General features: G+C 47.0%; 1 protein-coding gene across 2 annotated transcripts in view; it reads right to left on the bottom strand.

Annotated features, from left to right (window-relative positions):
* The window catches only part of selenon (selenoprotein N), a 41432-nt gene extending 18934 nt beyond the window's left edge, over positions 1-22498 (bottom strand). The window contains exons 1-7 of one of the 2 annotated variants that reach the window (XM_073028418.1): positions 21935-22498; positions 19060-19177; positions 16848-16978; positions 10475-10687; positions 6602-6726; positions 4507-4644; positions 2952-3033 (exon numbers count right to left, since the gene is read on the bottom strand). In XM_073028418.1, coding sequence (XP_072884519.1) covers positions 2952-3033; positions 4507-4644; positions 6602-6726; positions 10475-10687; positions 16848-16978; positions 19060-19177; positions 21935-22129 — 1002 coding nt within the window. In that variant the 5' untranslated portion in view covers positions 22130-22498. Of the gene's footprint in view, positions 1-2951; positions 3034-4506; positions 4645-6601; positions 6727-10474; positions 10688-16847; positions 16979-19059; positions 19178-21393; positions 21815-21934 lie in introns of those variants that run through there. The other variant, XM_073028419.1, reaches the window with a different exon arrangement.
* Positions 22499-22939: the final 441 nt, after the last annotated feature.

Raw genomic sequence — 22939 nt, 5'->3', positions numbered from 1 at the left:
CCTGCAGCAACGAATCCCACAGACTCGCCACCCTCTGGCTAAAGAAATTCCTCCTCATCTCTGTTCTAAATGGCTGTCCCTCTATTCTGAGGCTGTATCCTCTGGCCCTCGACTCCCCTACTGTAGGAAACATCCTCTCCACATCCATTCTAATCAAGACCTTTCAACATTCAAAAGGTTTTAATGAGATTCCCTCTCATTTTTCTAAATTCCTGCGAATGCAATCCCAAAGCCATCAAACACTCCTCCTTTCTTTCCTGGAATCGTTCTCCAATGCCACCGCATCCTTCCTGAGGTAAGGGGTCCAAAGCTGCTCAAATACTCCAAGTGTAGTCTGACCAATGCCTTATAAAGACTCAGCATTACATTCTTGCTTTAGCATTCTAGTCCTCTCAAAATGAATGCTAACGTTGCATTGGCCTTCCTCACCACCAACTCAACCGGCAAATTAACCTTTAGGGAATCCTGCACAAGGACTCCCAATTCCCTTTGTGCCTCAGATTTTTGGATTTTCTCTCCATTTAGAAAACAGTCTACACTTCTATTCCTTTTACCAAAATGCATGACTACATACTTCCCTACCTTGTATTCCATCTCTGCCACTTCTTTGACCATTCTCCTAATCTGTCTAGGGCCTTCTGCAGCCTCCGTTTCCTCAACACCACCTGCCCCTCCACCTATTTTGGTATCGTCTACAAACTTGGTCACCAAGACATCAATTCCGTCATCCAAATCATTGACATATAACATGAAAAGAATCAGTCCCAACACCGACCCTTGCAGAACTCCGCTAGTCACCGGCAGCCAAACAGAAAAGACCCCCTTTAATCCCACACTTCACCTTCAATCAGCCAAACTTCTATCCATACTAGTATCTTTCCTGTAATATCACGGGCTCTTCAATTATTAAGCAGCCTCATTTGCGACAACTTGTCAAAGGCTTTCTGAAAACCCAAATACACAAATCCACCATTTCTGTTTTGTCTATCCCGCTTGTTATTTCCTCAAATTCCAACAGATTTATCAGGCAAGATTGTTCTTTTGCCTATTTTATCATTTGCCTCCAAGAACACTGAGGCCTCATCCTTAGCAATTGAATCCAACGTCCTCCTAACCACAGAGGTCAGACCGACTTGCCCATAATTTCCTTCCTTCTGCTTCTCTCCCTTATTGAACAGTGGGGTGACATTTGCAATTTTCCACTTTTCTGGAACCATGCCAGGGTCTAGTGATTCTTGCAAGATCATTACTAATGCCTCCACACCTCTTCAAGAACCCTGGGGTTAGTCCATTTGGTCCAGGTGACTATTCTACCTTCAGACCTTTCAGCTTTCCAAGCAAATTCTCCACAGTAGTGACAGTAGTTCTTCTACCCCTGCCCCCCCCCCCCCAACACTCTCAAACATCCAACATTCTGCTTGTGTATTCCACAGTGAAGACAAACACAAATTCCGCCATTTCCTTGTCCCCCTGATTTGGGAAGGTGAGGTTTGTCAGCTCATCTAGGAGATCTGAAATTTCCGCTGCCTTGCGGCTATACCCACTCCTGGGGGAGGCTTTGGGTGTAAACCCCGAAGGAAACACCCGGAATTAAGAGTTCCTAAGCCAGTCCAAAACTGAGTTTAATTCTCCTGCGACACCGCTGGTGCCAAGCTGTATCAGTCTCTGCCTTTCCTCTGGATGCTTCAGCTGCGTGGGGTGGAGGAGCCTACAGCATGGGCAACACCTTGTACCACCCTGGCTTAGGTACCAGCTTGAGTATCACGTAGGCAACTAGGACGCAATATCCATGGTCGATCCCAACCAACGGAAGGCCTCAGGCAATGAAAGGGGTAACACATGAGGAACGATTGATGGCTCTGGGCCTGTACTTGTTGTTTAGGAGAGTGAGGGGGCATCTCATTGAAACCTATTAAATACTGAAAGGCCTAGATAGTGGAGGTGGAGAGGATGTGTCCAATAGTGGAGGAGTCTAGGACCAGAGGAAACTGCCTCAGAATACGAGGACATCCCTTTAGAACAGAGATTAAGAGGAATTATTTTAGCCAGAAGATGGTGAATCTGTGGAATTCATTGCCTCAGAAGGCTGTGGAGGCCAAGTCTTTGGCTTTATTTAAAGTAAAGGTTTATAGGTGAGATTATGGAAAGAAGGCAGGAGATGGTGTTGAAAGGGTAGAGGCCAGACTAAAAGTGGTCCACCGGTCCTCCAGCTCAGGGCTAACAACCCTGACTGGTCAAACAGAATTGTTACGGAAACAGCAATGAAGAATCCTTCTTCATCTGAGTGTGACGGTATTCCCGAGTCTCCAGCCGGGACTTATATGACAGACAGTAATGAAAACCAAGCTACCGACACGATGAAGGAGGACCTTCATTGCTGCCCTAAACGCTGGCGGTATAAAGGGCAGTAGAGTACCTTGTTGTTCGTTTCCGTGTCTTGTGGCACATCGGGCGCAACCACACCATTTCTTTTGCGTTTTTGTGTGGTTTTTTTTCCGAGGCTGGGCTGATAACCCGACGCTCAACCCAGCACAGTTGGAGAGCGTGAAGGGAGCTGGCCGGATTTGAACCCAGGACTGCTCATCTCGGAGTCCAGCACAATACCACTGCACCACCGGCCAGCTGGTAGAGTACCCAAGTACCTTTTAAGCCTAGTAATTGTACCTGCCCCAACCACTTCCACTGACAGCCGGTTCCATATGCAGACCACCCTCTGGGCAAAAAAATAAAACTACCTCTCAGATTCCTAAGATATCTCTCCCCTCTTACCTTAAACCCATGCTCGCTAATTCTTGATTCCCTAACTGTTGCATTCATCCTGTCCATGCTCCTCATAACTTTATACACCTCGTAAGGTCATACTCTTTACAGTCTAATTGAAAAAGTTCCAACCTCATTCACAGAGATTTACTTCACTGGAACCGCTGTCCAACCAGGACACGAGAGCATACCTGGGGCAGGTAACCTATGTCCACTTCCATGTTTCCGCTGTCGCCCGTCCCGTACAGCCACTCCATGTCCACGTTCAGAGACCTGGCCAGGATCACAAACAGAAGACATTTACTACGCGGGATTGGGGGAAAAAACATCTGCAGCAAGTCGTGAGATCGGCCAACTCCACCATGGGCAGTAGCCTCCACAGCAACAAGGACATCTTCGAAAGCCGATGCCTCAAAAAGGCCCCCATTACACAGGACGTGCCCTCTTCTCATTGCTACCGCCAGGGAGGAGGTACAGGAGCCTGAAGGCACACACTCAATGATTCAGGACAGCATCTTCCCCTCTGCCATCAGAGTTCTGAATAGACAATGAACCCATGAACACTACCTCGGTTTTTTTTACACTTTCAACATTTAAGCAAGTTTGGATAGGTATGTGGATGGGAGGGGTATGGAGGGTCCCTGGTGAAGGTTGATGGGAGAAGGTAGTTTAAATGGCTCAGCAAAGACTAGATGGGCCGAAGGCCTGTTTCTGTGCTGTACTCTTCTATGACTCTACGACTCTACTTAATTTGATTTTTATATACATTTCTTATTGTAATTTACAGTGCTTTTATTATTATGTACTGCTGCTGTAAAACAACAAATTTCACGTCACATACCAGTGATATTAAACCTGATTCTGATTCTGAGCTGTACTGTACAGCACTTTGACGCCTTCAGAGAGTACTTTACAGCCAGTCGGTGTACACATGTAACGTGCTGTAAGGTTTCACTGATAATGTAATGGTTTCTCTGTCACAGCAACGTTTGGGTTATGACTAGAGATAACAGGGTTTGGAATGCGGGGGGCTATCCAATGTTTTTCCTTGAGAGTCTGGAAGAGAGATTTTCACGGTCTCTTGCCGGGGAGAGATGAGGAGAGAAGACACGGATGGAGAGAGCTGGGTAGTCCGCTGGACCGAGTGGACTTGGAGCGAAAGTCTGAAGGTCAGCGACGATCGGAGGAGGTTGATGGTGGACGACCGGCTTATCAGTGAGCTCCAACACTGTGAAACAGACTGTTTAATAAGATTGGGCCTTTTTTTCTTGTTTCTTTACTAACCATATAGTCAAAGAATTATGAAGCTTAATCGTTTAATCGCATAGTGTACTGTTTGTTATTTCGGGGTACTGATCTGTAACAGGGGACACATCGCGCAGCATCCACCCAAACGAGATTTCTTAAGTTTGGCCGGGCTGGGGACTATCACCCCTATATTAAGCCGCTAGCCAAAGCAAGAGTTACACACAAATCTGACCTAATGTGATCTAAGGAAATGAGGGGTGCACATGTGTTTGTGGATAAATGGTTAAGAAAAAGTTATTTCAGTTCATGCGCCAATCCTATCCAAATTCACTAGGCACACAGTCTACAGGCCAAGATGGGATTGATACGGACAAATGCCTCCTCAGCAAGGATGTGATGGGATGAATGGCCTGTAGTGTGATGACAAGTGGTGGGACTTCTGAAGAGCGCCATTGCTATCTTACTGAGAAACAAAAATGAGGGAGAAATTGCACCAACCTGCCATTGGGAACGTACATCCAGAAGTCTCGGACATGCGAGGCATCTTTCGAGAGGGTGACGTGCCCAGTGAACTGTCCTGGCGTGAACCAGAAGGGGAAATCCGGAGGCTCGTTCAGCTGAAACTCTCCATGGATCCTGAAACACAATCGCAACTCTCGGTCAGTCAAACTGACGGCCACCGCTCGCAAGATACGCTCACCAGCGCGGGCACGCATTGATCAGTAAAACCAATGTCACTGTGTCAGTTTCAAGGATTAAACTTTATGCATGTTGAAACTGGGGGAGGGGGAGGGGAAGGGGTTTCCCATGCACAGTTGACAGCAGAAATCCCAATTACCGTAACTAATCCAACCTTCTAAACAATCTCAATGTCCAAAAAACAACATGGCTTACAGGAGGAACGGAGACAGGCTTGCACCCGATGGGACTGCAGTTGAGAGGGTGAGTATTTTCAAGTTCCTTGGTATAGAAACATAGAAAACCTACAGCGCAATACAGGCCCTTCGGCCCACAAAGTTGTGCCGAACATGTCCCTACCTTAGGGATTACTAGGCTTACCTATAGCCCTCTATTTTTCTAAGCTCCATGTACCTATCCAAAAGTCTCTTAAAAGACCCTATCGTATCCGCCTCCACCACCGTTGCCGGCAGCCCACTCCACGCACTCACCACTCTCTATACCCCTGATACCTACACCTCACTGAAGATCTCACCTGGACTGTACACACCGGCTGTCTGACGAAAAAAGCACAACAGTGTCTCGTCTACCTCAGGTGACTGAAGAAGTTCGGCACGAGCCCCCAAATCCTTGCAGCCTTCTACAGGGGCACCATTGAGAGCATCCTGACTAGCTGTATCACCGTCTGGGACGGGAACCGACCAACCCTGATCGCTGGGCACTGCAGAGAGTGGCACGGACAGCCCAGAGCATCTGTGGACGTGAACTTCCCTCCACTGAGGGCACTTACAGCAGCAGGTGCAGGAAGAAGGCCTGGAAAATCACTGGCCTGGAATACGGAGAGCAGCCGAGATCACAGAGGGGGAGCAGTGAGAGAGGGTCTCATTGAACTCCCGTCAAAGAGAAGATTTAAACTTCCTCAGGGTAGGCGCCTCGCAGTGGAGCAGCAGGGCCCCCTTGAGTCCAGTGAGGGCAATGACACCACTCCTGTACTAATTCCATTTTATTCGAAGCAACACACACAAAATGCTGGAGGAACTCAGCAGGACAGGCAGCGTCTATCGAAATGAATAAACAGTCGATGTTTCAGGCCGAGATCCTTCTTCAGGACTGGAAACAGAGGAGGAAGACGCCAGCATAAAAAGCTGGGAGGCTAGCTAGAGTTGATAGGTGAAGCCAGGTGGGTGGGAAAGGTCAAGGACTGGAGAGGAAGATATCTGATAGGAGAGGAGAAAGGGAAAGAGGAGGGGACCCAAGGAGAGGGGATGGGCAGGTGAGGAGAGATAAGAGCTCAGTGTGGAGAATAGAAAAGGAGGGGATTTTTTTTTACCGGAAGGAGAAATCAATGTTCATGCCATCAGCTTGGAGGCTACCCGGACAGAATATAAGGTGTTGCTCCTCCACCCCGAGGGTGGCCTCATCTCGGCACAAGAGGAGGCCGTGGCCCAACGTGTCAGAACTGGAATGGGAACGGCAAATAAAACGTTTGGCCACCGGGGAAGTTCCGCTTTTGGCGGACGGAGCGGAGGTGCTCGGTGAAGCGGTCCCCCAATTTGCGAAGGGTCTTTCCCCATCCCTCTACCACACGCTCGGGGCAATTTACAGCGGCCAATTGGTCTACCAACCTGCGTCTTCCGGGTGTGGGAGGAAACCCGAGGACCTAGAAGAGACCCATGTGGTCACAGGGAGAACGTGGAAAATCCCAGAACAGGCGGCATCGGAGGTCAGGATTGAGGTTGGAGGAGGATTGGGGTCAGAGGTCAGGTCATTTGACCCGTGAGGCAGCAGCTCTAGCAGCTGCACCCACGTCTCCCCAAGGTGGCTCTACGTTTCGCAATCCCCAAGCGCACTCTGCTCGCACCTGAACACGGGGATAAACAAGCGATGAGGTAACCAACAGAGGAATTATACCCACCGGAACACGATGTCATAGTAGAAGTCGCTGACGGCTCGGATACAGGCCACTGCTCCCTGAGGAGCGAATCGCGTCTTCACAAAGGGCCGAGGGTGGAACATGCCGAGCAGTTTATGAATAAGGACCTGCTTAAAAACGAGACACTCTGAGGAGGTGCGACAACATACTACCAGCATACAAAACAAAAAAACTACTGTATTAATCACACTCTTTCTCGGACACGATCACCGCAGCCAATAGCCTGTGACTTCCCTTTCGGAGTTGAGCTTTTGAACTGCCTGTTCGACCTGGCGTTTTTATGGTGTGAGCTGAAGCTTCGAAGGTGTGGAAAGGCTGTGGCGTGGCAGTTACGGGCCTGAGGGTGGGGAATGAACCAATGTCTGGCTATTGCTGAAGTGGACTTGGGAGGAAATTCAATGCAGCAGAACTGAGGCGAGGTGAGGCAGAGTCGAGGCTGCGGGGCCCAGGCAAGGAACAACCCATTGTTTGAATGAAATAAGCAACGTGCCAGATTGAAAAAGTCAGGAACAGTGTTTGGCCATTGCTGAAGAGGACTTGGAGGTGATTCAATATGGAAGAACTGAGGCGAGAGGAGACAATACAGAGTTGAGGTAGTGGGGTCCGGCCCAGGCCCAAGGTTGAAGTAAGACCCAAAGTTAGATCGATTTAAGTGCCAAGCCAAATTGGAAAGATTGGGTAGAGGCCAAATCAAGGCGGTGGGGCCTGAACCCAGGAGCACACTGAAGTGACAGGGCCCAAGTCCAAGAGCAAGGACTAGCCCAAGGTTTGGACGATTTAAACACCAGGCCAGACTGAAAAGGTCAGTGTGTCAGGTCCGGAGGTGATGGATGGCCTGGTTTAGCTCACCACCCCATGAAGTTTACTCATCTCTGCTTTGAACTGAGGCCGTGGCCTGCAACTAAATCGTGGCCTGAATCGTCTGCAGTGGTGACTGGCTTCGTGACTGTGGACTCACTTTCGTGAACTTCAGTTCTGAATCTTATTTGCTGACTTTTATTGTTTGCAGTTTTTTCCCCCTGCACTTTGGGTGTCTGACGGTCTTTTTAAAAAAATGGGATCTATTGGGTTTCTTTGTTTCGTAGCTGCCTGTAAGGAGACAAATCTCAAGGTTGTACATAGTATACATACTTTGATCAAGAACGTACTTTGAACTTTCAACAAACCCTGTCCCAACACACAGACACGCACAACATAGCTGCCCGAGACAAAGGAACAGTTTCCTTCTCTGGAACTTCAGTGCCTCCTTGATTACAAGGCAGTATTCTCGTTGTAATCAGAAACAAAGACATGAAGAGTTTTTACTAAGTGTTGATTCCAAGTACTTTTCAGAAGTGAGTTAACAATGTACATCGAACAGAGAGGGGTGCAGCTCAGTAACCGGTCCTTCAGCCCACAATGGCGGCACGTAGCAGGGAATTATGCACAACGTTATTACGGCGCCAGTCACCCAAGTTCAATTCCGCCACTGCCTGTAAGGAGTTTGCGCGCTCTCCCTGCGACTGTGTGGGTTTCCTCCCACATTCCTCAGGCAGACGGGGTGGTAAGTTGCGGGCGAGCTACGTTGTTGCCGGGAGCACAGCGACACCTACAGGCTGCCCCCAGCACATCCTCGGTCATCGGCGCACGCGGTACATCTTGCTGTACGCTTTGAGACACGCATGACACATAAAGCTAACACCTGTGATTAAGGGTTCAAATTCGGCCGGCTCCTTGCACACTCTCCCTCCGGCGAGCTGGCCACTCGGCCTCGTGGAAGAGCAGACAAACACCAGAGACTGTGACTGGCAAGACTGCCGCCTGTTGCGCCAGAAGGCGGAGAGGAACAACAACTTATTTTTACGACGTACCAAACTAAGTAAACTAGTAATTAAAAGCCAACTCAACTACTCCCGTCTGAGTACACAACATCCATATTCACTCAACCTCTGCCTATCTGATAGCCTCTTGGAAACCTCCGTTGTATCTGCCTGGACCACCACCCCGGCAGTGTCTTCCAGACACTCACCCCTCTTCTTGCCCCACAAATGACCTTTGAGCTTCGCCCTCTCAACCTCACGCTCACCAGTATTTGCCATTTCGACCCTGGGAGAGTAGAGGTGAAAGGTCTTCACAGCTAATGAACGTTTTGAAGCGTGGCCTTTGACCCACAGAAAAGGGCATGGCCAAATTAGACAAAGGAGGATCCCACAGGCAGCAACGTCACATTTCCTTGAGAGCAGGGAGGCCTGCCGCACTCTTCCTTAAACAGGGCTGAGGAATCTATAATGGACTCACTTTCAGGGAGTCTTCATCCCAGGTTCTCAATATTTATTGTTTATTTATTTTTTAATATTATATCTATCTGTTTGTATTTGCACAGTTTGTTGTCTTTTGCACGCTGGCTGAACTGCCTAGTTGGGCGGTCTTTCATCGATTCTGTTATAGCTATTATTCTTTGGGTTTTTTGAGTATTCCTGCAAGAAAAGGAATCTCAGGCTTGTACATGGTGACATATATATATGTACTTTGATAATAAAATTTACTTTGAATTTTGAATGTTAGTGGGAACATTTCAATGATGGGGCAAGTGAAGTTATGCCCTTTGGTTCAAGAGTCTGATGGCTGAGGGGTAATAACTGTTCCTGAACCCTGGTGCTGAGAGTCCTGAGGCTCCTGTACCTTCTTCCTGATGGCAGCAGCGAGAAGAGAGCATGTCGTCGAAGGTGGGTGACCCTGCTGCTTTCTTGCCACAGTGTTTCATGTAGGCGCGCTCAATGGTGGGGAGGGCTTTACCCGTGATGGACTGGGACGTGTCCGCTACTTTTTGTAGGATTTTCCACTCAAGGGCATTGGTGTTTCCATACCAGGCTGTGATGCAGCCAGTCAATATATTCTCCACTACACACCTATAGAAGTTTGTCAAAGTTTTAAATGCTGCTGAACCTCCACAAACTCCTAAGGAAGTAGATGGATGTCAACCAGCGGAATGGATTTCTGCCAGTGCCAATGGAATCTCCATTTCCATCTTCCTCCGGAAATGAAAATTCCTTGGAATCACTACATTACCAAGAGCATAAACAGTCTGAGGCTGAAGGACCGCCTCGAAACAGTGTAAATACTACATTAATAGAAGTACTTTTAAACCACACGATCTTCAGGCATTGAGTCAGGGATTCAGGCAGGGGGAGACTGCTGTGTACACAGCAAATACTTTGTTAAGCACTTTCTTTATGTTTAACTGAGCTAAATTTAGTGTGAATCATCATTGGGGGGGGGGGTGGCTGTAACTGTCTTCACATAATCAGACAACTTAGTTAACTTGTCTCAGTGAAGACTACGGTTCTGCAGTCCAGATGGGAGGGGCGAGTCGGAGGCAGGAAACAGTAATACACCATAAAACCAAAAGATTCAGGAGCAGAATTAGGCCATTCGGCCCATCTAGTCTGTTCTGCCATTTCATCAGGGCTGATCCATTTCCCTCTCAGTCCCAATCTCCTGCCTTCTCCCTGTATCCCTTCATGCCCTGATTAATCAAAAATCTATCAACCTTTGCCTTAAATATACCCTTCCCCCTGTGGCAAAGAATTCCACAGATTCACCACTCTCTGGCTACAGAAATTCCTCTTCATCTCCGTTCTAAAAGGACGCCCCTCTATTTTGAGGCTGTGTCCTCTGGTCCCCAGACTCCCCCACTGTAGGGAACATGCTCTCCACATCCACTCTATCGCAGCCTTTCAACATTCAATGAATAGGTTTCAATGAGGTCACCCCTCATCCTTCTGAATTCCAGTGATTAGAGCCCTAGAGTCATCAGGCATTCACCGGACAAACCTTTCAATCGGGAAATCATTTTCGTAAAGCTCCTTACGTTACCTCTCTTCCTTGCGGCGTTGGAGGGTAAAACCTATTGTTCGAGAGGTATCCTGTGAAGATGTTGAGCTCACTGGGGATTATCCACCATGCCTCTCCCAGCTCCATTTTATCCTTGAGAGGGAGGAAGGCTTTAAACAGGCTGGTACTGAACACACTAGAGGACAGTTCCGGAGTTTTCCAGTTCCTCAGTCCCGACAGAGAGCCACGAGAGACCTGAAACACAAGGAAACGGTCACAATTTCTGAAGCAAGAGAAAAACTGCAGATGTTGGAAATCCAAAGCAACACATTCGAAATGCTGTCAGAGCTCAGCAGGTCAAAGGACGGGAATAAATAGTCAACGTTTCGGGTCGAAACCTTTCATCGGGACTGGAAAGGAAGGGAGGAAGGACTCAGACCAAGAAGATGAGGAGAGGGGAGAAGTACAAGGTGGAAAGTGATAGGAGAAATCGAGAGGGGGTGTGAAGTAAAGAGCTGGGAAGTTCATTGGTGAAAGAGATAAAGGGCTTAAGAAAGAGGAATCTGACAGGAGAGGGTAGAAGATCATGGAAGAAAGGGAAGGGGGAGGAGACCCAGAGGGAGTTGATAGGCAGGGAATGAGATAAGGTGAGAGAGAGAGACAGGAATGGGGAATGGTGAAGGGGGAGGGGGGGATGCAACTTCCAGAAGTTCGAGAAATCGATGCTCATGCCATTAGTTTGGAGGCTACCCAAACAGGAATATAAGGTGTTGCTCCTCCAACCTGAGTGTGAAGCATTCCTTTCAGTGCTTGTAAACTGTTGTTATCTTATCAGGTACTCACTTATCTCTAATAAAGTTCAGTTTATTGCCAATCCATGAAAATGGTTCTATACTTTTTGTAACTCTGCCAAACTATACTCCTATTCAAACCTAAATCACCGCAAAACTGAAGTTTCTTCAAAGACAACAATGCTGTGGAGAGCATTCTGACTGGCTACATCACCGACTGGTATGTGGGGGGGTGGGGGAGGGCTACTGCACAGGATCGAAGTAAGCTGCAGAGAGTTGTAAACTCAGTCAGCTCCATCATGGGCACAGCCTCCATAGTATCCAGGACGTCTCCAAGGAGAGGTGCCTCAAAACGCCAGCGTCCATCATTAAGGACCCCGTCACCCAGGAGATGCAATCTTCCCATTGCTACCATCCGGGAGGAGGCACAGAAGCTTGAGGGCACACACTCAATGATTCAGGAACAGCTTCTTCCCCTCTGCCATCCGATTTCTGAATGGACATTGAACCCATGAACACTACCTCACCACTTTTTTTTAAATCTCCAACTTTTTGCACTACCTTTTAGTTTAACTATTTAATATAAATATAGGTACTGTAATTCAGTTTATTCTCTCTATTATCATGTATTGCATTGTACTGCTGCTGCAAAGTCAACAAATTTCACGACGTCTGCAGGTGATATTAAACCTGATTCTGATTTCTTTGAACTGTTGTCCAGTGAGGCCTGCGTTGGTCAGGGTCGACCATGGATATTGTGTCCTAGTTGTCGAGATACACAAGCTGGGCAGTACGACATGGAGAGCAAGCTGTTGCCCAGGTAGCAAGCTCCTCCTCTCCACACAACTGATGAACCCAAAGGAACAGCAGAGACCGATACAGTTTGGCACCAGGAGCTGCCGGTCAGCGTTGAACTCAACGTAGGACTGCCTTAGGGACCCCGACTCTGGATTTTGCCTCGGGGTTTACTCCCGAAGCCTCCCCCATGAGAGGGTAAAGCCGCAAGGCAGTGCAGGTTTCAGATCAGAGATCTCCTTTTCCTGGATGAGCTGCCAACCATGGCGGAAGAACCCCACCTGCTCGAAGCAACTGGATCTAAGACACCAATAACCCACCTTTGCCCGTTCTCCTGTCTGTAGAAATGGTTCTGCCGGGGTTAGTAGCTAAGCCACACGTGAAGGTCAGGAGCTGGACTTGGTTAACAGAGGCTATTTGAGACGCACACCATTGGGAGCATTTAATAACTAGTTGGAGCTTGTCCCCATTACCCACCCCTGGCTGTAACAACCTTAAGGATCGTACGTTATCGAAGGATTTGTTAATTTAAGAATTAAGGATCCACTAGGTGATTTTTTTTTTTGTCTGTACTGGTGGTTTAGTGGTATTCGCACCTAAAGTTAGAAACAAATGGCCCTGGGTTCGAATCCAGCCGGGTTCCACGAGCTTCACATCAACAAGGAATTTCCTTGCACCCCAGTGGATATAACAGTAAGCTAATCTGATCTACTTAGCCGGCCAGTGGTATAGTAGTACCCGTGCTGGACTTTGAGCTGGGTGGTCCCAGGTTCAGATCCGGTCAGCTCCTTGCACGCTTCCCATCTGTGCTGGGTTGAGCGTCGAGCTGGCAGTTCAGCCTCGTAAAAAAACAGATAAATGTTAAAGAAACAGCAAGGTTGCTGCCCGATGCGCAGGGAGCAACTTCACCTCTACCTTCTTTTTTACTGTGAGTGATTTTTAATTCAATTCACATTGCAATGGTATTAAATTAGAACCATACACCACCACAATTCCGTCTCTCATAGATCTTACAAGCTATTCCATATCCCAGCTCTTGGTCTTCAGCCTTTTAGGTTAGCAGTCTTCAGAGGCTTGTCTGAAACACAAACAGGCTCGTCTCCACCATCCCCTCCAACAGCAAGTTCCTGACCCAGCTAATTGCCGAGCAATTTTTTTGTTTGACCTCTGAGCTACCTTCTAATATTTCCTTAAACCTACTTCCTCTAGTTACTGGTCTCCATATTAAATCACCTGGGATCATACACTATGCCTTCATTAGCAATTCTATCAGGACATAATTACTAAATGGCCCATTTACCATCATGTGGACATTTTAATTTCCTATTAAATGATTGCTCCAGGAAGTTACAGTATAATATAAAGGAGAATCTTTCAAGCTTAGAATGTTCAAGGATCAAGGATCAACTTTATTACATGGAGTCATAGAACACCTCAGCACAGAAACAGGCCCTTTGGCCCATCTAGTCCGTGCCAAACTATTAATATGACTAGTCCCATCCATCTGCACCCGGACCATCCCGTACCTATCCAAATTTCTCTAATACGTTGAAATTGAACCCACATTCGCTCATTCCGTACTCTCACCACCTTCTGAATGAAGTTTACCTTCATGCTCCAACTTAAACATTTCAACTTTTACCCTCAACCCATGACCTTTAGTTCTTGTCTCACCCAATCTCAGTGGAAAAAACCTGCTTGCATTCATCCTATCTATATACCCCTCATAATTTTGGATACCTCTATCAAATCGCTCTTCAATCTCCTGTGTTTCTGGGGATAAAGTCCTAACCCATTCAACTTTTCCCTGTAACTCAGGTCCTTGTGGTTTGTTGTGTGACAGCAACAAAAAAAAGAATAAGTGGTGATCTCATAGAAAGGCCTCAATAGAGTGTGTGTGGAGAGGATGTTTCCTATGGTGAGGGAGTGTAGAACCAGAGGTCACAGCCTCAGAATACAGGGGAGTCCTTTTAGAACAGAGATGAGAAGGGATTTCTTTAGCTAGAGAGTGGTGAATCTGTGGAATTTGTTGCCAAGGGCAGCAGTGGAGGCCAAGTCATTGGGTATATTTAATATTTAAGGCAGAGGTTGATAGATTCTTGGCACGAGGGGATACAGGGAGAAGGCAGGAGACTGAGGCTGAGAGAGAAAATGGATCAGCCATGATGGTTCTGAAAGAGGTGGCTGAAGAGATTGTGGAGGTATTAGTAATGATCTTTCAAGAATGACTGGAAATGGTTCTGGAAGACTGGAAAATTGCAAATGTCACTCCACTCTTTAAGAAGGGAGAGAGGCAGAAGAAAGAAAACTATAGACCAGTTAATCTGACCTCAATGGTTGGGAAGATGTGTACAGTTCTGGTCACCGAATTATAGGAAAGATGTCAACAAAATAGAGAGAGTACGGAGGAGATTTACTAGAATATTACCTGGGTTTCAGCAGGTACAGAGAAAGGTTGAACAAGTTAGGTCTTTATTCTTTGGAGCGTAGAAGGTTGAGGGGGGACTTGATAGAGGTATTTAAAATTATGAGGGGGATAGAGAGAGTTGACGTGGATAGGCTTTTTCCATTGAGAGTAGGGGAGATTCAAACAAGAGCACATGAGTTGAGAGTTAAGGGCAAAAGTTTAGGGGTAACACGAGGGGAACTTCTTTACTCAGAGAGTGGTAGCTGTGTGGAACAAGCTTCCAGTAGAAGTGGTAGAGGCAGGTTCAATTTTGTCATTTTTAAAAAAAATTGGATAGGTATATGGACAGGAAAGGAATGCAGGGTTATGGGCTGAGTGCAGGTCGGTGGGACTAGCACGGACTAGAAGGGCCGAGATGGCCTGTTTCCGTGCTGTAATTGTTATATGGTTATATGATGAAATGGCGGAGCAAACTCAATGGGCCAAATGGCCTTATTCTGCTCCTATATCTTACGGTCTGAAAGTTTGGGCCATGGTAGAAGCTGAGTATAGTCACGTATTCATTCTTTGTGCCATTAGTTTTTAGTTAGAGAGAGGGGGAGTAGGGGACATGGATTGTTTTTATTGACCACTAATACGTTAACTTCCACTGTTTCACTTACTTCACTCTTTCACTGGAATAAAACTGGAAAACTTCCAAGGGGGTGGGGGGGGGGGGGTGAATACTTTTTATAGGCTCTGTACCTTTCTCGGCCTCGAACTCAGCTATTTGGAATCGCGTCATACAGTGCCTCGAGTCCCTCGCTCAGACTCTCAGAGATTTTCAGGAAACCGCTAAAAAAATAAAGCTCTTAAACAATTGACTAGCCCCGCGTAATTCTCCAATATACTGGTGTTTATGTAGTGCCTTTCACAACCACTCAATGCTCCAGCCAAGGTGGAGATGTGGAAACATAACTATTGTTGTGATGAAATCAAAATTTAACACCGACTTTGCACAAAGCAAGATCCCATGTACGGCAGTGGGACAATGACCAGATAACTTCTAACTCTTTTATATACTTATCTCTGTATCTCAGTACACTCAACAGCAAATAAACCAACTCCAATTCTAATAAACCAATACTAACAGATTAGATGGCAGTTCCTTTCCGCACCTTGTGGCGCATTGGGTGGCAACCTTCCCAGTTCTCTGGCACTTGTCTGCTTTTACGAGGCCAAGTTGCTACCTCGACGCTCAACCCAGCACGGATGGAAAGTGTGCAAGGAGCCGGCTGGATTCGAACCTGGGACCGCTCACCTTGAAGTCCAGCACGGATGCCACTGAACCACCAGCCGGCCAAATAGATTACATTAGTTTATTGTCATATCCACTGGGGTGCAATAAAGTTCCTTGTTCACATGAAGCTCACAGAATAAACTATATACATCAGAATAATAATAAAAATAATTAATATATATCTGAATAATAATTAAAACAAGCAAAAAACTACAGAAAGGTGCAAAGATTGTCATGCGATCTGAAGTAGCACACAAAGAAGAGGTAACTGTGCAATTACCAGTTGGCATAACGCTTTACACTGCCAGCGATGACAGATCGGGGTTCAATTCCCGCCGCTGTCCGTTAAGGAGTTTGCACGTTCTCCCCGTGAGCGTGTGGGTTTCCTCCGAGTGCTCCAGTTTCTTCCCATAGTCCATAGATGTAGGGGTTATGGATAGCTAAGCTGTGGGCATGCTACATTGGCACCGGAAGCTTGGTAACGCTTGCGGGCTGCCTCCTGCGCCTATGCGGACTGTGTAGTACTTGTAAGTGCCCTTTGAACTTTGAACTAGGTCATTGATGCAAATGATGCATCGCACTGGATGCATATAAAGCTACGGTAATCCTTTATCGCTAAGTGCCTGGGAAAGTGGCCCAAAACATTCCTGGTGGTGTCCCGAATGGGGATGGCTTCCAAAGCAGAGCCTTCTGGCGAGATACGAGACCACAGTCAGAACACACAAATATAAAGTGTGGGTGGTGGGGTGGCGATACGTCTCTTCCAAAGGGGGTGTGAGGTGCTCCTTCCCTCCCCAAGCCTGCAGGTCACCCTTGGGCAGGGTGTAGCACCTGCTTAGCCCCCCGATCAGGGTCAGGTGAAGTCATAGGAGCGGGCGGTGGATGGCCGTACGAGCAGCTGGTGCACATCACCAGTCCTGGGTATGCGACCACTGACACCAGGCAGACAATCTCTGAAGATTACTGATAACGGCTGGGGTCACCCGTCTTGTAAGGACACTGCCCAGAAGAAAGCAATGGAAAACCACTTCTGTAGAAATATTTGCCAAAAATACGGAAAGACCATGACCGCCCACGTCATACGACACGGCACATAAGGATGGTGGTGATGAAATTAAAAAGCAGGAGACAAAGTCCACTCACTCCAAGAAATCCGTCTTTGCTCTTGGTCATAGATTCCAGGAGCAGCGGCTGGAAAGCAGCTTCAATCATCAACGTCTCCGCGTCAGGGTCCGTCTCCGCTTCACTGTCATAAACAGGGGCCTGGATACTTCCTGTACACATACAAAACACACGGGATCAAAGCGAGCCTTACAGCACTCCCACCCACCCACCGTGCCCGCCCCGGCCCCTCAGTCTGTCTGCTTCAATCTGCAAGCATTCTAGGCCTGGCCTTCTCAAGGGTCTGCTGGTATGCCTTTTAAACATAATGATTATGTCTGAGTCTATAACTCTAGCAGAGCTCTGCAGACATCAACAACTCCGGGATCCATTTATAAGGAACATATATACAACACGCCGGAGGAACTCAGCAGGTCAGGCAGGATCTACAGAATAGAATAAACAGTCGGCGTTTTGGGTCCCTTCCCGACAGCCTTTTCCCACCTACACTTCACGCGAAACGTCAACTATTTATTCCGCTCCACCGATGCTGCCTGGCCTGCTGAGTTCCTCCAGCGTTTTGCACGTGTTTCCCTGGAGTTCCGGCATCTGCAGAATCTGAGATCTAGTTATATTTATTTATCGAGATACGACGTGGAACGGACCCTTCGAGCCTCGCCGTCCTGCCGTCCCCCTATTTAATCCGAGCCTAATCACAGGACAATTTACAATGGCCAGCTAACCTACAAACCGGTACGTCTTTGGACTGTGGGAGGAAACCGGAGCATCCGGAGGAAACCCACCTGGTCACGGGAGGGAAGGCACAAACTCCTCACTGGCAGCAGAGAGAACTGAACCCAGGTTCGGCTGTACTGTACAGCGGTGTGCTCACCACTACGCTACCATGCCATCCTCTCACCCTAAATCCGCACCCTCTTGTTTTCGATACCCCTACCATGGAAAAACTATCCTGACTATGCCCCTTCTAGTTTTATATGCCGCTGTCACTCGGATGAGACAGTCCCAGCCTGCCCAATCTTGCCCCATAACTACCGAAGTCCTCCGTTCCAGACAAGATGCTGGAATTTGGAGCGGCAATCTGCCGGCAGAACTTAGCGTGTCAGGCAGCATCGGTGGGAGGAAAGGAATTGTCGGCATATCAAGGTTTCAACCCAAAACGGCAACAATACAGTACTACAACCACCCCATCTCCCAATCGGTTGCTGTTTTAATGACTGCGTAAACCTCTCTCTTTTTTCCCCTCTCTCTCATGCGATCAACTAGTAGCGGTTTCTTCAAAACAAACCAAAAACGCTGAGGGACGAAGCCAGGAGATGGACGCTATGTGACCTGCTTCGAAATAACAAAGTTCCAAAGTCAAAAATTGAACTTTCGATCCTTTATTACAAAAGCAGCAAAGACGAACGATCTTGCAGCGATGCAAAAACCAAACGGAACTAAATTAGCAGTGGAACATTCAAATTAGCAAAGTAACGAAGCTAATGGTCCAACTAACGTACTTAAGTGAAGTTAGCATTCCAATAACACCCCAAAAGGTGTAACTAAGCAGTTGAACTAAACAAGAGTTCTATACGTATTTAAACATACTGATAGAGGCCAAAAAATACCATTCAGAACCAGGTTTATTATCACCGGCGTGTGACGTGAAATATGTTAACTTAGCAGTACCAGTTCAATACCATACATAATATAGAAGAGAAAAAAAATAATAAATAAAAAAAGTAATAATAAAGAACCAAATCAATTACAGTGTACATGTATCGAATAGATTTTTAAAAAGTGCAAAAAACAGAAATACTGTATATTTTAAAAAGTGAGGTAGTGTCCAAGGGTTCAATGTCCATTTAGGAATCGGATGGCAGAGGGGAAGAAGCTGTTCCTGAATCGCTGAGTGTGTGCCTTCAGGCTTCTGTATCTCCTACCTGATGGTAACAGTGAGAAAAGGGCATGCCCTGGGTGCTGGAGGTCCTTAATAATGGGTGCACCCCCTCTCAAATAAACTAGACAACTAACGAAACAAGTACATAACTATGCTTCTACCAATCCCCAACCCACGTGACAGAAAATGGCTCCTACACAACTAATTAAGGTGCTAATCTGGGTTGGGCTCAAATCAGAATTTTTTTGTATCAAACAATAAAGGAATACATTTATTGGATTTTCAGCATGTGCCATATGCTGAATAATCTACATTGCATCGGTGAGTTTCCACACCAAAGACAGCACACTGTACCTGTTAGTTTTTCAGCTAAAGGCTTAAATTCTTCTGGACTGAGGTACAAGTCATTGTTAACGTCAAACGAGGAAAACAAGAACAAGCCTTCATTGCCAAGTGACTTCAGAGCATTATCCTGTAAAAATAAGCATTAGTTAAAAATCAAACCATTGATCAAAAAATCAACATAATAGACAGCATTAAATATTTTGCAATAAAATTTCAGATGAGAAGACATAGGAGCAGAGTCAGGCCATCAAGTTGCTCCACCAATCTATTATGGCAGATCTATTATCACTCTCACCTGCCTTCTCCCCGTAATCTTTCTAATCTGGAACCTATCAACCTCTGCTTTAAATGACGTGGCTTCCACAGCTTAGGTTGATAGGCTCTTGATTAGTAAGGGCATCAAAGGCTACAGGGAGAAGGCAGGAGAATGGGGTTGAGAAGGAAAATGAAGCAGCCGTGATGGAAAGGCGGAGTAGATTCGATGGGCTGAATGGCCTAAATTCTGCTCCTGTGCCCTGTGGTCCATGTGCGTTACCACAGATTCTAGATGGAGTAGGGATACAGACTTCCCAGCACAAAGAAGTTTTTTTTAAGAAGATGAGTACGGCTCAGGAACAGGCCATTCAGCCCATTATGTTGTGCTGTACCAGCTAAAAAGCACATCAGAAACACCCACCAAACACTAATCCCTCCTACCTACACACCATGTCCTTCCACCTTCCTTACATCCATGAGCCTATCCTCTAATGTATTTCCCTCTACCACCATTCCAGACAGCGCATTATCAAAGTACGTATATGTCTCCATATACAACCCCGAGATTCATTTTCCTGCGGGTGTTCACAGTAAATACGATAGAATCAATGAAAAACTAAACGTGCAAAAGACAACAAATTGTGCAAGTCCAAAAATAAAACAAAATAACAACAGATGAAAAAGTAATTAATTATTTTGAGAACACGAGTTGTAGAGTCCTTAAAAGTGAATCCATAGGTTGTGGAATCAGTTCAGTGTTGAGGTGAGTGAAGTTATCCACGCTGGTTCAGCAGCCTGTTGATCGAGTAGCTGGTGGTGTGGGACTATGCTAACCCTGGTGTCCGCCCATACTTGACCACTCTGAAATTGGATTAATGCCCTTGTTTGCTGTCCCACAGTACATATTGACAACCTCCTATAGTGCCGAAATGGGGCATTTGCAGGCAATGTTACAAGAGTAAAAGGTGAGGATTGTAATTTGGGAGGAACGCACTGGCAGTCTGAGTCACTGGTGGGTAAAAGTTCCTCCCTGAAATTGGTTCCAGCTGGACTAAACACCAAACCCAACTTCTACAGTTTCAAGTACACAATTTCAACTTTTCCCTGTAACTGGCAACAAGGTTAGGACTTGGTTAGGAGAAGATTAAGAGGAGATTTGATAGAAGTATACAAAATTATGAGGGTATAGATAGGGTAAATGCAAGCAGGCATTTTCCATTGAGGTTGGGTGGGACTAGGACTAGAGGTCATGGGTTAAGGGTGAAAGGTGAAATGCTTAAAGGAAGTCTGAAGGGAAACTTCTTCACTCAGAAGGTGGAAAGATCTCCCAGTGGAAGCAGTGGATGTGGGTTTGATTTCAAAGTTCAAAGTAAATTGAAGTACATATATACAGGTGTCCCCCCCTTTACAAAGGTAGAGCGTTCCTATGAAACCTTTCTTGAGCCGAAATGACGTAAAGCGAAGAACCATTAATTATATGGGAAAATTTTTCATAAAAGCAAAAATCCTCTTTGTAATCCGAAAACAGGTTACTAATGTAGGTCTTTGGTAAAAGCGAAGTGGAGTAAAGCAAACATTTGTAAAGCGGGGGACGCCTGTAGTACATCACCATATATAACCCTGAGATTCATTTTCCTGGGGGCGTACTCATCAAATCTATAGAATAGTAACTATAACAGGATCAATGAAAGATCAACCAGAGTGCAGAAGACAACAAACTGTGCAAATGCAAATATAAACAAATAGCACTAAATAAAGAGAACATGAGATAATGAGATGGAGTCTTTGTGAGATCATTGGTTGTGGGAACATCCCAATGGATGGGCAAGTGTAGTTACCCCCTTTTATTCAAGAATCTGATGGTTGAGGGGTAGTAACTGTTCTTGAACCTGGTGGTGCAAATCCTGAGGTTTCTGTACCTTCTACCTGATGGCAGCAGCGGGAAGAGAGCATGACCCGGGTGGTGAGGATCTCCGATTATGGATGGTGCTTTCCTACAACAGCGTTTCATGTAGATGTGCTCAATGGTGGGGAACGTTTTACTACATTTTGCTGGATTTTTTTTAATTTAAGAGAAATTTAAGAGACATGGACTGGAGGGGTACGGAGAGCCATGGTCCAGGTGCACTCTTCTCTCCTGTCAGATTCTTTCCTCTCCAGCCCTTGATCTTTCCCCCACCCACCTGGCTTCTTCTATCACCTTCCAGCTAGCTTCTTTCCTCTCCCCCATCCTTCTCAGTCCTGAGGAAGGGTCTCGGCCCGAAACGTCCCACAGACGCTGCCTGGCCTGCCGAGTTCCTCTAGCGTTTTGCGTGAGTTGCTCAGATAAGCTAATAGTTCGGCACGATCTAGACGGGCCGAAGGGCCCGTTTCTGCGCCGTGAGACTCTTGTGACTATGACTTAACAGAGAAAGACTCCGTGTGATCTAATGGTGAAAACACGGCGAACAGTGGGGGCGGGACACTGCCCTCCGAGCAGGCGCGCTGGCGTGAATCAATGCAGAAAACTCAGCCCAAATCCCCTCATTCTTCCCTCCACCCGCCAGGTTTTTATTTAATTTCAAGGTCTGCCTATTTGCTTTCAGCAATAAAACGAACAAGGGAAAATAATTTCGGCGGTTTCTCTCACTTGCTTCGCTCGCTGGAAATCTGTGTAATATTTCCATCCCACGGCGCCCACGATTACGAGCCCGAGCCCGAGTCCGAGCAGCAGGAGCCCCGGGCGGCCGCTCTTGGCTCCGCCGGGCACCGCTCGCGATGGGGCCGGTCCTCGGTCCCGCTCCCCGTTCCGCGGGGTCCTGCGCTGCCTCACATCCGACGCCATCCGCCCCGCAGTCCGGACCCTAGCCGCTGTCCATCCGCGCCCTGCCCTGCCTGCTGTTTATCCGCCCATCCTCGCATCACCTCTGCCCGGGAGGGTTACGTGCCGCCGGGAACGGAGCGAGGGAGCCTGCAACAGGAGCGGAACTATCGCAGTGGAATTACCAATCAGCAGCCGGGAAACTCTTCCCAAATCCTCCACATCCCTCCCACAGCTGCTCCGTTACCCGATTATCGCCCCCACCCCCATCCCCTTTATTCAACTAAAATAAACGCAGAGCTCTGGAAATTTAGTGCTGTGCACAGCCCTGTCCGAAATCGTAGGTAGTGGCTCCGTGGAAGGAGCAGATTTTTGCCTCCGATCCGATTGCGGTAAAGGCCGAACATCCGGTGGGACAGATTGCTTCGATCTTTGTTTCTCTGAACAGTCTGCTGGCGGAACGCGGCGTCGATGGAGGCAGAGGGGTGGTCGGCGCCTTTCAGTTTTGCTTTGAGATACTTTGCGTTCAGTGTGAATGTGATTGTGTGTATTATTTTGTCGCATCACATTTTAAGAATAACCACTGAGTTTTGGAGTTCATCCCGTTTTTGAAAGAGCTCTGATTTCTGAAGCGGCAGGACAGTGCGGAGGGAGCGCATTACCCCGTCCCAAGGGAGTCAGGAATCGCTAATGCTAAAAAAAAAATGCTTATAGAAAAGGAAACCTTGCATTATTCTAACTAGCAAACAAGAGAAAATCTGCCGATCGATGCTGGAAATCCAAGCAACACACACAGAATGCTAGAGGTACTCAGCATCTATGGTAAAAAGTACA

Source organism: Hemitrygon akajei, chromosome 24 (genome assembly GCF_048418815.1).
Source record: "Hemitrygon akajei chromosome 24, sHemAka1.3, whole genome shotgun sequence".
NCBI lineage: Eukaryota > Metazoa > Chordata > Chondrichthyes > Myliobatiformes > Dasyatidae > Hemitrygon > Hemitrygon akajei.
The sequence above is the reverse complement of the archived record's forward strand: the minus strand, read 5'-3'. Positions and strand labels throughout refer to the sequence as shown.